Genomic DNA, 15,493 nt, shown 5'->3' on the forward strand with positions numbered 1-15,493 from the left:
AGCGAAAACTTCTCGCTAACTGCATTCTAGCGAGCGCTAGTTGCTATCTATCAATAGTGCTCGCAGTTTTAACTAAAGACTCTAACTTAATTAATGAAGGTGAGAAGGAGATGAATAAAGGACGAGATGAACAAAAAAAGAGGTTTCTGAAACGATATCGTACGCGTAGCCTATGTTTGTTTGTTTGTTTGTTTCTAGTGGATTCGTCATCTATAGCCATGTACATTATATATTTTACAAATGCTTTGCCCTTACCGTCAGCTTCGAATTTCATGTGTCACAAACGTAAAGGGTTAAAACAGTTCACAAACTCATCGTATAACCACTCACCAATGTCGCGGTCCAGTTCCGTCAAAATTTTCACTTCACACTCCCGTTGGCCATTCAATTTTTCATTCTTTGTATCAATACTCTCTCTAGCATCCAAACTCTCTCAAAAAATCACTTTAGGGGGGAAAATAAGTTTGAGAAACGCTGATTTTTAATATGGCTTCAAAACAACAACAACAACACGAACGAACAAAGTAGCAGTGATTCATAAACGTATTTACCACCTTAATAATTGTAGTTTGGTTGCTAGGGAGGGTATTGTTTGTATCCAAACACGTTTGTACTTTCTTTGTTTTGAAATAATTAGTAATGAGTCCAGAAAATCCACCTGGCCTATCCGAATCGATGGATGGTTGGCTTGTTTTGTCGTGGCATTCACTTCCAGCAAATTCGGGTGTAGATTCACCCGAAACGGTACCACTACTCATCGATGATTGACTAAGCGTACCCGAAACGGATGGCTGGCTTGTTTTGTCGTGGCATTCACTTCTTACGGAATCGGTCAAAGATTCACACAAAACTATTCCAAAGTTCATCGATTCACCCGAAACGGTTTCAATGCTCATCGATGACTGATTCATAGTACCCGAAACGGATGGCTGGCTTCTTTCATCATCGTCTTCGAATTCGTGATTTATCGTGGACTCTTCGCTTAGGTCTCTTACAGAACACGTTGCCTCTGGGTATAAACGACACACTTGCTCCTCACAAACACAAGGGTCATTTTTACACGAGAGTTCAAAGTTTCCAGATTCGCTAACTACTTTGGAAACGCGCACACAGAATGGTCCCACATCGTTGGCCATTTTCGCGAACCGATTTTCCGTTGAAGGCTAAAGTATATAAGAATACGGTCCAGCAAAACTTTGCAAGGATAAATACAAATATTAAATTTTATTTACCGAACACGAGTCACCCAAATTACTTCCACCACATGTCAGGTTAGGTAATTCCTCAACATCGAGTTTGCATATCTTTGCCTTCTCTTGAACACAACTTTCGTCCAAAGCTCTGTAATGTTGTTCAATTAGAGATTTTATATAGGAGAAAAAAAAAATGACGCGGAGAAAAGTGTAACTACGTAGTCATCAATAAATTCCAATTCTCTAAAAGTGGGAATCTCACACCGTTTAGAAGATAGCACTTCGTTTTCATTCCGTTTGCGCAACAACTGTCAAGTTTGCCTCCGTTTAGTACGCACTTTTCTCTCACAAATTCATTTTGATTCACTGGCTTTTGTTCGGTTGTCATGTAAACGAATGAACTATTTTCTGAACGGTGTAATGTGTGATTTCAGCTTTATTTGCGTATGTTTACATGCACATTACCGTGGATATCGGATGTGGAAGTGGAATGAGTACCTGTGACCTGTTTATTTTCTCTTGCTGTTACTTCAAATCTAACCTTTTCGAATGCCTTTGAATTGAGTCCACATGAACTTCATTGGATATGCTTTCGTCTTTCAGAACATACGCGACCACGCCATACATCTTTTCCAATATTCGATAGTTTTTCGGAGTATGGAACAAATCTATGGCTTCCATTGTACCTACGTTAAGCAGACAATTTTCTATTCCTTCATTGCATAACAGTTCTTCGGAACTATTATAAAGTGTTTGTTTTATCACTTTGCGCACACAGCTCAAACTGCCACTTCGAAATTCAATTTCGTGTCCGAGTTTAATAAGTTCATGTTTGGCGGTTGCGATTCTGCCATGAATAGTTTTTTTATTTGTGACGATTTCATCGAACCAAAACTTTTTTACATCTATCACTGCTCTCGAAGCCATTTTACCAACTGAAATGCAATTTTGTCTATCAAATGAACTACGTATAACAACAATAAGCGCGGGAAATGTCTAACAAACGACACTTTAGAGACAAAAGATTACCTGTTATCAGTAAGTCGTTTCATTATACATATAAAAAGTGAATATGTGTAAAGCATGTTAGGGGCTGTCCATAAATGATGTCCATCAAAAGTGCAGAATTTGTGACCCCATTCTTCTTCATTACTGTCCAAAATCTCAACCCCTCCCCCTAGTGTACGTCCAAAATGCAAGACTACACAATCTTAGTCTGACGTCATTAATGGACAGTCCCTTAAAGGATATCGAATTTACTCTGAGACATTTTTATTATTGTATAGTAATATTTATTATAAGCACAACTAAAACAAAGCTAACAATCAAGAGGAAAGTTGAACAGTCGTCCGATTTCCAGACGTTTAAGCTGCAATCGCAGTTCACCGTTTTGGGTCTCCGTTTAGACAAAACGCATGCGCAGAGAGAAAATTATCTCTGTGCGCATGCGCAATATCTAAACGGAGACCCGAAATGGTGAACTGCGCTTGCACCTTTACAAGGCAGTTGGAATTAAAACAATACAAAAGTCATCTAAACAATACAAACATCAGGCTTAATGGAGGCAAAACGGACGACTGTGAATTCAACTTAATACCTGGTATTTCTAAAATGTAAAACGTAGGTCGAAATTAGCTTTCATCCGCGTGGTCGTTTCTCTTTGTGCACTTTATCAACAAATATTTTTATCGATTAAGTTCTTATCTAAACGAGTTGAATTCGAAATTAATTACCTATGATTCAAATACGAAATATATCATTCTTCTTTTTCAGCCTGTTTCTATCCACTGCTGGACGTAGGCCTCCTCAATTCTCTTCCATTCCGAACGATCCATTGCCACTTGTTGCCAATTTGTGCCTGCAATTCTCTTTATACCATTATTCCATCTCTCTCGTGGTCTACCTCTAGGTCGTGTTTTAGGTGGTCTCCAGTTCATGATATTTTTGGTCCAACGTTCGTCCGTCTCCGTCCTTCTTGCAATATGTCCCGCCCAGCTCCACTTAAAGATGTTATTCTTTCCATGACATCAACAACTTTTGTTTGCTGTCGGATCCATTGATTTGTCATTCTATCCCTGAGCGTAATTCCAAGCATACCCTGTTCCTTTGCTCTTTGTGTCACTCTGAATTTATTTTCGGAATCTTTTGTTAACGTTAACGTTTCCGCTCCATATGTGAGCACGGGAAGGACACACGTATCGAACACTTCAGACTATTGGTCGTTCATTTTGCATTTAAAAATTAGCCTGAGTTTTCCGAACGCTGCCCATGTAAGACCAATTGTACGTTATATTTCTGCAGTTTGGTCGTCCAGACCCAACTTCAATTTGTGACCTAGATACACATAGTTGTCAACTCGTTCAATGACAGTATCACCAATTTTAATGTCTCTTGAGGCCGGCTTTGCTTGACTCCTCATTCAACTGTTGTAACATAATCTGCGCTTGATCTAGATCATTTTACTCCGGTCCAATTTCTTAAAAATACTCGCCAGAATTGCTGTGAATAGCTTAGGTGATATGGTGATATGCAGTTTTATACACGACATAGCTTTTTTATAGACGTATCGAATTGTGTTGGAGTACCTTGAGTCTACTCTGCATTCATCTCATGAGTCTAATATCGACCATGTTTAATGTTTATGAATATCAAGACCAAACCGTTAACACCTCTGGAACTCGCTATGTGATGGTTGAAAGTTGTTAACTGGTAAAGGAAAGTGGGGCGGCCCGACTTGTTATTTGGCCAGATCGAGCCTGGGTCGGGCGAGTTAATTTCATCCGATTTTTCTAGTTTTTGTTTCATTTAAGAGATAATTGAATAGAATGGTGGCAAAAAAGTTTTAAATTTGGGCCAGTTGAATGGGCCGCTACTCGACCCTAAGTGTTTTTTTTTTGCAAATAAATCAGTAATTTTCATCCGATAATTCAATACCAAACACGGCTTGTTTGTAGGATTAAATTCAAATCTGAAAATCTATTAGTTCCACTAATCCCTACAAGTAGAATAGTAAAAAGGGAAACTGATAAGCAGCCACCGTGTCCGAACTGGTTCTCATTCGAAATTCATTTATTTTGCAACACTTCTACCCATCCATTTTCTATCCTCCCTTCAAACCCAAAACCAACTACTATTCCAGTGACCCACAACTTAAACAAATACCAAAAATATCCACAAGCACATTACGGTATACCATCACAAAGCACAGTAATTCAAATAAAAATGAGATGAGAACTGTCTGAAATAGACCGAAAACCGAGAATGAAAATAAATAAATAAACTGTCAACTGAAGAAGAAAAGCAAACTAGAGACGACAACAACAAAAATAATTTTCATTTAACATTCGAATGCTTAAAGGAAAAAAAAAACGGATATTGATCAGAGAGACAATCGAATATTATAATGCTGCCATGCCATAGTCAGTGCTGGGGATGATGGTGTTGTTTTCAATTCTTTTGGCGGAGTTTTTTTTTTGTTCTATAATTTTAAAATAATTTAGCTCCATTGAGCTTTTATGAAAATTCAATTTATTTATGGCAAGCAAATATTTGGAAAAGAATTTCACAAAACAAAAACACAAAGAAAAGAAAAAGGAAAATATTTGGGAAAAGTTGCGTGTTTCATAAGTGGGACACGACAAGGAAAAGTGTCCTAGTGATATATTTGATTCATAAATTCGGCAGAATAAACAATGTTGGAGTGCTAACCTTGCTTTCAACGCCCACATGAATTTCTATTAAAACAACAAAAAAGAAATTCCCCGACTGTTGCGGGATATATATTTGAACAACTTTTAACGTAAGAAGAAGTAGAGTACACAAATGTTGGCTGCTATTAAAAATGATGATATTTTAAATGTCGAACTACTTTTTGATGGTTCACTAGTCGGTCGCTCTGTTGGCGGTTCTGTTGTTGTTGGTGGCTGTGTAGTAGGCGGTTCTGGTGTCGGCTCAACGAAATCGGTTGGTATGTTAATGATATTCGGAGCCATAGTGCACTTGGCAAAAATGTCCGATGAGCTCGGCCAAAATTCAATGGTTTGCGTTTTCGACAGGTCATCTGAAATTTACACATAAAAGATCATCAAATTGCCAGCCGAGAGTGAATCGATTGAATTTACAAATGGTTTGAGTTTGAGAAGCTGGCGGTTGACCGTCGATTCGGATGAGCACATTACCAAAACGTTTCACCGTCAGTCTAAGTGATGTGTCAGTTTGTTCCAAAGAGAATTCCCCTTTCAGATATTTGAAACCTTAATACATTTTCGTTAGTAATGTTAGCCGAGTTGCCTTAAATTTTCAATCTGTTACCATTAATAGTCAGTTTGGTTGTACTAGGCGGTAGTAAAGTATGACTAATTGCCATATGATCACTGTACAATCGAATGCCACCATATCCATTCAATATCAACTGAAGAAAACCACCAGCACCAGTAATGAAATTACCGACACCCACAAACGGTTCAACAACCTCTTGCCATGTATAAAACGGTCGTCGAATATACGGATCATAGCTTCTGTAAAACATTTCGTCACTGGGCACCTCTCCGATGTCAATGTGTCCGATAGCATGCATTGCCCATGTCATTCCGGGACCATCTTCGCGGGTCATATTACCGTATTTGTAAAGATTGTTCCGCAATGTGCTGGTAGCTAACTGATACATTAAAGGATAACCGATCAAAACGGTATCGGCCTGTTTGATGACAGTGTCTTCGTCCGGATCGAATGTTTCGTGTTGCGGAGTGTAATCAAGTTCTGCGTCGTACAGCAAACGTATTCCTCTTGCTATTTTATCCCAACCGTTCGATTCGTTGTATAAATTGGGGAAGAACTGATGGCAGTAGCAGGCAGCGTATCTAATGGAAGTTTTCAATTTGAGTTTTGGAGAAATTACGAAATTAAACAGAAAAATTAAAACTTTTTTAGCCAAATTTACAACACAAACGGAAATGAAAAGTAGACTTTGATGCAGTTGTCGTTAGTTATAGCTATCTGCATGAGGGTTGTAAGTGTAAGAATTCTGAAGTACGTAAAACAGCGCATCGTCATTTTTATTTAGTTAAAAGTAATAACCGCCTTATTAAACGAACAAAACGGAAATACATGCAAGCATATCCATAAACACAACATTGACAACAGTTAAATACAGTTACTGTTTGTGTCAGTTATTTGCATTTCAAATTGTATCGTCTACGAGTTCACTGGATCAAAAGAAACTTTTGATCACCGAAATTTTCAGCAGCATCACAAAAGTTTATTGATGCAGCCGCTGGATTCCAGCGAAGGCCAATAAATTTGGTTGTGACCAACATTTTAAAGACGACACGCGTATCGTCGAATAAAGACTGAATCTATTACTTCCTTTGTTCAATCCTGAGTCTGATACAAATTTTTTTTACTTCATTCGTTTGTACTGTCATTATTAAGACCACATCCTCTAGCAGACGACAAGCATATGACCAGTATTATTCTCAGGTCTATTACTTCCATCGATAAAAGTATTTTTTATTCAAAAAAGTTAACTTTACTACACGAAGCCAAGGCTTCCAAGTTTTTGAATAAAATATCTTACTTGGGCTGCGCCTCGATCGGTAAATTTCACACAAGAAGTATCATTTCCATCATTTGTCACATTGTTAAGTAATGTGATAAATCTTGTACTTCAATTTCTTTAACATGCATTTTACTTTATATATGACCATATTACCCAGAGCATGTCATTATTTTCCTCGTCGTTATCGATAACAGATGACAGGTTAAATGCATAACAATCAAATCGAAGTCAAAGATCAGAAGACAATATCGTCGAAAGTAGGCAAACATTCAACAATAATTGGAATTTTTAACGGCATTCAATTAAAGCGATAGCATGGAAGTAATAGTCCCGATCATGTGCTTACCGCCTGTAACAGGTTAAAATGCGTAAGTGCGATGCTGTGAATGGACGTTACGCTATTTTCTTACACAATGGTTTGGGAATCGTACATTTGGCAAGCTTGCGAAAGAGATGTACGAAATGATTGAAAATGTGATAGAAAGAGATGCAAATAATCGTCACGATTGACATATTTTGTGAATAGTGTTGTTGGAATGATTTTGTTAAGAGACGATTTTCATGACTTTATAGATCATTTTGCTGATAGACATAGGGCTTCAACATGACTATTCCAAGGAAAACGTTACTTCAAGATTTTCTTCGCAAAATTTTTGATCAAAATTTTAACAAAAAAGCAGAATTAGGCTAAAGTGACCATAAATCAAGCTTGGATATTTTGCATTTGCGAATCGTCTTGGATTATACCATTGAAAAGCTGAATTGACTGGATCACAATGAAATTGGGCAGGCGAAGATAGGATTTTCCGGCCTTCGTTCGTTTCAAGGATTTCTTGCACATTAAACATTTTCAAATCTGTCAGAGAAGAAATGGGTGCGTTAATTCACCACGAAGATATCAAGATGAATTTTCAAGAATATTTGTGGTGCCCTATAAAAACTTTAACCATTAACCGTGTTCAATTACTTCAGCCAATAAAGTCATTAGACACAAAAAAATGAAGTGATTTGTGTTAACTATATCTCCGCCTAAAGTGAGACTCAAAAATTTGTACACAGAATTCATAGTGAATGGGGGTTCTGTAGTAAACAGAGTCAGGGGTCAAGGATTTCGTACGGTCCATGCAAAAAATCAGGTATAAATCCCCCTGTCATGTTAAATATAACATGTCAAATTCCGTTTTGTGCTGTAGTCTTCTGACAATAAAAAGTCGTCTCAATCTCTTCCGTATTTCAGCCCTAATTAACTTGCTCATTAGCCTAGAAATGACAAATACACTTACTCTCCGAAGAACAAATTATAGGCGGCAATTACATTTGTGTACGGATTATTTGTAACATTCCAAATATCTTCATCCGGTCCCATGACCCCTGTAAATATTCAGAAAGAAAACGAGTTTAGTCTATACAGCATGGCAGTGAGACGCAAAAAACAACCTTTTCTTTCTACATTTTTTATATAAAATCGATTTGAACTTAAATAATTGATCGTTATTGATATTGAAATTGTTCTATTATACAAAAAAACGTTACGGCATTTGATAAGGGTGGTTTTCTTTGTACTTTCGCAGAAGTGGTGTAGACGTATATACAATACCACACGATGCCATGGCCACACAGAATATTGAATTCCGTGCGCATTTAAATGTACACAATATTTTCGTGTTGAAAATTTTACTGCCGTCAATAATTTAGTTTATTGCCGACGAGAAGTGAGCGATAGCCACTTGTTTTTCGCCATTATCTCTGTTATACCACTGAAGTCGCACTTATAACAGTCGTAAAGACGCTCATAATACACAAATTCAGATTGGAATTACATTATTTTCGATGAGTTGTGTAAATGTGTATCACGGTGAGCTTGAAAAAAAAAATTGTCAGATGTACTGGTGCACGGGATATTCAGCTCGAAATTTTTCGGGAACTCCCACCATTATGCATAAAATCAACACTGGGAGTACCACCGAAAAATATCGAGCTTGAATATCTCGTGTACCACGCAACCTTTTTCACGCTCACCGTGCTTATCAAAGAAGCAATAAATGTAAATGCAAGAGACTAAGCTCACCAATTATTTCATATAATTTATCGGTTGAATTGTATACGACACGACTGGCCCAATACTCAGCTGTTCGGTATGCCATTTCACATCCTTCCGATTTCATCCATTCTTCGTCGTGGGTGGCAAAAAATTGATTTCGATATGCATAGGCTACACCAGCGGTGATATGTTGCTGGTAAAATGGATTTTGCGGACAGCAATCGGGTGTGGTTTCGCAACCAGTGTATCCACCTTCCCATGGGAATCTGAACGTAACGCATTGTTTAAGTGTGGACACAAACCAAACAATTTCCATCAACTCACCTCCAACCTTCGTAATCATGACTTTTGGCAATGTCAGCCGCAGCGATTCGACCTTGAAACCGATAGTTCAGAGTAGCTTTACTCCATTCGGGCTCTAGCAACAGAACCGGTGGTAACATCCAAATCTCGGTGTCCCAAAACGAATGTCCTTGATATTCGGACAGAACTACACCACCTCTGCCAAGACCACTGGGTGCCAATCCGTAAAACGGTTTCTGGTACAATCCTGAAGTATTTAGCGACGGCAGAGCTGAACTTAAGAAGAACAAACTGGCATGAATGGATTTGTCCAATTCATCGTTGCCCTCAACCGAGATGCCACTCGACGTCCAAAACTTTTCCCATTCGGCAATGTGAGACGATAGAATGGTGTCTCTGATCGGTAATACTGATCGGTATTCTTGTTCGATATCTGCCAAGGATCCTTTATCGCTTCCAAAGCATGTAATATACGTAAATGTTCGTTCATCTTCTGCGCTAGCTAATTGTATTAATTGGTCAACGTTTTGGGAGTAGACGAAAACGTCACGTAAATTCGGCTGGTATGAGTCATGCTCCTTTACGACAGTTCTTAATTGTACTACTCTTGTGACTACTTCATCAATGGTGCGAACACCATCTGATATAATATCAAAGTCAACACTTGCAGCTCCCGGTAAATTTTGCAGACTGACGGTGTAGGTACCTGTATTAAAGAGGTTAAAGAGGTATTAAAGATTACACAACCCGAGACTTCAAGTGGATCTGTTTTTAGCTATTGCAGGTGTTTTACAGTGTAAATTTAGATTCTGATGGTTTTATCAGATCCGACTTATCACAATTCGTTTTCATCACGTAACTGTTGTTATCACACTTATTTACCTGTACTTCCCGGCACGGACCTCCTAATCGTAACATGGTTTACGAGTGCTTTATCATAGTATCGATGAGCATATGTCACCAATTCTACCGTATAGCCTTCATACACGGATGTCGTGCGAAACACTCCCTGCCTCATATCCAAGGAATATGTACACAAATCTTCCGGTGCATAAAGTCCACACAAATCAAACTGAACACGTCCATAGTTCGGTATACGAGCTCGATGGCTTTCACCGGTCTGACCGTTATACACTCCATTCAAGTGAACCGCATCGTTGTATGCAACGAATCCGATGTGACCATTTGACAGAGTCGGCACTCTGTTTGGATCGTCTAACACATTCGATTCGAACACATAGTTGTCGCCGTTAATTAGAGTCGTTAGGCTAATTAATATTGTAAGAGATTGTAGTGCTTTCCGGTTCATTGTTATTCGGATCGAAACGTTTTAAACTGGACGAGTCAGAAACTCGCTTGATACTGACTGTTTACCAGTCAAGCGAATTGATATAATTTTGAAGTCAAAGCAATAAAACTGACCAATTGTAGAGATAATTACGCTGTTATGTGTGTTGATTCTATCGTTGAATTGAATTTTTAAGTATAATCGCAAGTTGTTTACTATCACTTCAAGTGGCTCGAACGCATCGCAGAGATAGTTTTTATCTCAAAACATTTCGTATATTGTTACGGCTTTAACACAGCTTGAGCTCGTAAGAACAAGCACAAAGGAAAATTCAATAACATTCGACAGAGTACCACCTATAACAAGCATTACATACCCAAAAGACGCTTTAGACAACTCTACTTGAACAAATTACTTAACCAGGCATTTAATTGAAACCACAGCATCAGAGATTAATGTTCCAATTTAGTTGCGTTGCAAAATTCGTCATCTGTTGAGGCTGAGTGTACTGCGTTCGTTCACGACAAAAATAGATCCAGGTCGATCAGCGGAGGTAGTTGAGTCTTTTCGCCAAAAAAAAACTCTTTGAGCCAATGTTTACTGTCAATATGAAGTATTGATTACAACCAATAGTCTACAGGAGAAACATTTACTTCAGCAGGTACTATGCGAATGAAGTTACATCTATTAAGTAACTAATAAGAACTCTAATAAATTTGATTTTGATTTTGCAATTAACTTTACCAATTATCTACACACTCTAAAGGTAGAGGGGTTATACCGACTCGGGAAAAGGTTGTCTCACCTCTTCGAGAAAATGTCATACAAAAAGGAAATATCTGTAATAGTTCGGTGAAAAATCTCGTAAATATGGGTGTCACGTCGGTTCCTACCCTCTTCTCTGGTAAAAGATTTGGAAATAGAATGCCTGCTGCAGGTAATCCTTTGAAATATATTTTTTTGTCAGTGCATTTGCTGTAAAAATTCTTTATGACTGTAACAGGTGCAAATGAATCGTTTAACATTGCTAATAATGATATTTTGTATGAACTCCACATGGTACTCGGTGCTATAACACTAAAGACCGTCTGTGTATACAAAAACTATGTTCAAATTGTTCCTACGGAAGCAACTAATTCCATTTAAAAAGAAATGAAGAAAGAAAATATTAAATTTATGTGTTGAATCGTAGAATGGTAGTCGTTTCCCTCAAGTCACATAATACAACATTGGCCTGCCTTCTATGTAGCAATTGAAAAAGTTTTTTCTCCATTGTTTTTATGCTTTCTATAAGTGCATGGACTAAGCTGAAAGAAATCTTTTCCATTCTAAATGTATAAAAAGAGGAAAAAATTTAAATTAAATTTTTTACATTAATTATAAGAGTTGTTGGAAGAATCCCGAACAAAAAAACAAAGTTAATACGAAAAAGGTTTTCCCCGGTATGGATAAAACGCTATTATTTTCCCTTCAAATTTATCATGTTAATTAATATTATTTAATGAATGAACAACAACTTTTCGTCAAAATATTATTAATTGACTTCTTTGCCTTTTGTGCTCAGCTCGCATTTTACTCCGTCTAAAATATATATAATATGATGGGTAGAGGGGAATCTACTAGTTGATCGCATCAAATAGAAATCAGATTTTTTAACTGGCTATTCAAATTATTGGCAAAGTAGATCAGATCGTTGGCAAAGTAGGCCAAATCCTAAATAGGTAAATTAGATTCAATTTTATCAGTAAAGTACAGCACAGGCAAATTAGATGAAATCAAAGGTAAAGTAGACCAAGCCATAGAAAAATTAGTTGTATTTGTGGGTAAAGTAGACCAAATCATATGTAAATTGGGTACAGTTAACTAAACCATAGCATAGGTAAATTAGATAAAGTCATCGGTAAAGTCGTAAAATAGACCAAGTCATAGGTAAAGGTAGAATGATCGGTACAGTAGACCAATCCATAGATAAATTAGATAAACGCGTCGATAAAGCAGACGAAACCATACGTGAATTAGATAAATTCATCTGTAAAATATACCAAACAATAGGTAAACTAGAGACAATCATCGATAAAGTAGACCACACCATAGGTAAATTAGATAAAGTCATCGGTAAAGTCGTAAAATAGACCAAATCATAGGTAAATTATATAAAATCAGTGAACTAATACGTCGGCAAAGTAGAAACAATATAATGCAATGAATGTAGAAAGTAAATAAGAAGAAATGGAAATATGTTGGACCCGATTTCGTTGGTTGTTTGCCCCTTGTATGAAGTGTACTATTCCGCAATCGAATAGAATAAGGATATATAATACGAACTGAGAAATTATTTTCCAATTAAATATCAGAGACTATATTATATAGGTATTTCTATTTTCTATACAAGCGTTGTGATAGCATTACAGAAATCGATTATTGTTAGCAGTTGGCTAAAACATAATCGGTGTGTTCAACAACTTTTCATTGGAATAATATCCGAAGATAGATGGTGTAGAGTAGATGGTATTTTACATGCCAGACGAGAAGAGAAGAAAATGATAAAATGAAAATTTCCTTTAGCAATATTTCGAAGGTTTGTTCTCTTATATCCAGAGATGGGTATGTAATACACGACCGGTTTTTCATATTTCTATTATTATTTCTAAGAAGTCACCGAAAACGCTTTTCCCAGGTTGATTGCTTGGGAAGTGTGGGTGGAATGAGGCGATTAGCACACACACAATAAAGAAATCGCAGCTACTGAACAGAACAAGATTGACATCCAATTTCGTTTTCTTTCATTTTCAAATTTTATTCAAGGACATGTCTTAATAGAATTTTTGATTAATTTATTAGAAACGACAAACGAGCGATTCAAAAAAAAAATATTGATTTCTCACTTGGAGAATTGATTATGACAAAATTTTGTAATCAAATTCACGCAACTTTGAAATGGAAATGGAATTCACAGAGAAGAGTACCATTCAATAAGAGAAATGTGTTGAAAATTATATTTTTTTGTGCTAAAAAAAGTTACAAGTTCTTGCTCTGAAAGTTCATACATAGACATCGATCAAAAAGTAACTTCTACCATTACAACTCGTATGATTTGAAAATGAATTTTAAATAAAAGTTTTTAAACTTTTCCATCGTCAAATTTATTCAGCATACAGAGATTGTACATTTCAGTTGCTCATATGGCTACAGGTAGAAACCCGTACCACGTTATTACTATTGTTATTTGTTCACCAACTGGCTTGTGGGCTGCCGTTTTTATTACTATTGTCCCAACAGAATACAATTTAAAAAAACATTTTTTTATTTAAATGCTATGTCGTGCCAGACAAGGAGAAAAATCGACCTGCTTTCATTATCATTTATTAACAACGGCAGCATGCAATTACATGTTAGAGATTACAATATTTATCAGGTCTTTTTACAGGGCTTTTTACAACTTTAAACGAATGAACGGAGAATTTAGTTTTTTGCAAAAGCTTATTTGGAAAGCTCCGTTGATCTGTAGAGCCGCCACAATTTTCTTTTCAGTACTTCATTCTTTGCACTCTAATTTCTTGTCAAAAAAACTTCACCGCGGTAAATATCCATGAATTGTCATAGCAGTGAAGTTGGTTCACAAAAATGTAGCCTTACATTAGTAATAAGCCTTTTAAGTATGAAAAAAGACTAGATGACCCGTAAGGATGAATGATCTCTGTTCCATAAAAAAAATGACGGATTTAAAAAATGAGGAGTTAGTTCGGTTTTCATTTTTTTTTATGGAAAAGCTGTCATTTATCCTTCTGGGTCATCTAGTCTCTTTTCAAAAGAAACGTGATGCTAAAATCTATCACATTTGAGCTTTAGTTTTCAAACAGCAATTCCTTGTAAATTAATTAGACTTTATGAGAATGCTACGATTCACACATACTTCAACATTACATATACCAACGTAAACTACTGTCGCCATGGCCTGATGAGAAATGGTATTTTTGAACTGCATATTAATGCAAAACGTCCAAAGACGTATTTAAAAAAAAAAAAAATCTAACGTTGGCATCGATTTCGTGGAAATGGCATAACATGATTTTTTTTCCTTTCATTGTAAACATAAGCTTCGGTTGATCTTGCTAGTAAAAATTACGGGGTCATTCATTGTGAAACTACATATCCAAAGTTTACATTCAATGCTGCGAAAGTAGTTCATTACATGATCTAACAACTTTGATTTAAGAGACTTTGTCTTTGCAATTATCAGAACGTTGTTTCCGAAATTATCAGATAAATGATTAATTTGGTACACCTGCGACTGGGATAGAATGTATAAATGTATGTATCGATGACATATTGTTTTGCATACGACCAATGGGAGAAAATTGCATGTAAATTTCAAACCAATATGTCAAAAATGTATGTGAAATTGAGAGGATTCTCTCAGCCGTAGTCCTATCAACTTTAAATTTTCCAAGGAATTTGTGAATTATGTTGCAGCAGGTAATGTATTTTCGCTTATAGGAGAATGGAGTTTCGAAAGTAAGTGTAAAATTTATTACAATTTAGTACTTTTCTTCATAAAAAGACTCCTGTCACTGAAATATTTTTTCATGAACAAACTTCACCTCATGCGAAACTTGATTATCACAAAGGAATTTACGAAGCGAAAATCTTCTTCACTTAACTGATTTTTTTTGCAGGGAACTGCCATGTCATGTAATCCACTTTGGCAATTGACACAACTTCTCATCAATACTATTTTGAATTGTAAACAAAAACCGACAGCAGAAATTCAAATTGACTATTAAGATTAGCTAGCAATCAATAATTAATGCAATGTTTGACTTTCCATTTTAATTAAAAATTCATAATTCACCGTGGATGGCTCCGAGATAGAATAAACATGCATTTTATTGATCTGTGAAAATATGCTTTTTTATATTCCAATGAATTCAAATAAAAGTTGAATTTGTTTTCCACTTGTTAAAGCCAGGGTGGTTTGGGTGAAAAAACGGATCAGAATAAAGTCGTGTCAATTTCAATTGTATCCTGCAATGTTGAATATCGAGTGGCATGTGGTATTCACTAATTACTGCACAACGAGGATAAAATTTCTTCATAATAATAATTAGCAA

At 36.4% G+C, this 15,493-nt stretch overlaps 2 protein-coding genes across 2 annotated transcripts in view; one reads left to right on the top strand and one right to left on the bottom strand.

Moving 5' to 3' along the window:
• The window catches only part of LOC119078596 (inactive dipeptidyl peptidase 10), a 115,951-nt gene that overhangs the window by 31,173 nt on the left and 69,285 nt on the right, over positions 1-15,493 (top strand). The window lies entirely within an intron of this gene.
• LOC119078597 (protein-glucosylgalactosylhydroxylysine glucosidase-like) lies at positions 4,941-10,467 on the bottom strand. The gene is made up of 7 exons (XM_037186185.1): positions 9,977-10,467; positions 9,116-9,800; positions 8,819-9,057; positions 8,034-8,121; positions 5,505-6,052; positions 5,315-5,446; positions 4,941-5,253 (listed from the first exon to the last, which is right to left on the bottom strand). The coding sequence occupies exons 1-7, from the start codon at positions 10,401-10,403 to the stop codon at positions 4,988-4,990; spliced, it is 2,385 nt and encodes a 794-aa protein (XP_037042080.1). The 5' UTR covers positions 10,404-10,467; the 3' UTR covers positions 4,941-4,987.

The sequence above is a fragment of the Bradysia coprophila genome, unplaced genomic scaffold (genome assembly GCF_014529535.1).
Source record: "Bradysia coprophila strain Holo2 unplaced genomic scaffold, BU_Bcop_v1 contig_297, whole genome shotgun sequence".
Lineage (NCBI taxonomy): Eukaryota > Metazoa > Arthropoda > Insecta > Diptera > Sciaridae > Bradysia > Bradysia coprophila.

Coding starts and splice junctions, on each gene's coding strand:
- LOC119078597 (XM_037186185.1), bottom strand. CDS start 10,403: ATGAACCGGAAAGCACTACAATCTCTTACAATATTAATTAGCCTAACG. Junction 8,122..8,818: donor TAAATTATATGAAATAATTG/GTGAGCTTAGTC, acceptor GAATATTTACAG/GGGTCATGGGACCGGATGAA. Junction 5,447..5,504: donor AACCAAACTGACTATTAATG/GTAACAGATTGA, acceptor AAATGTATTAAG/GTTTCAAATATCTGAAAGGG.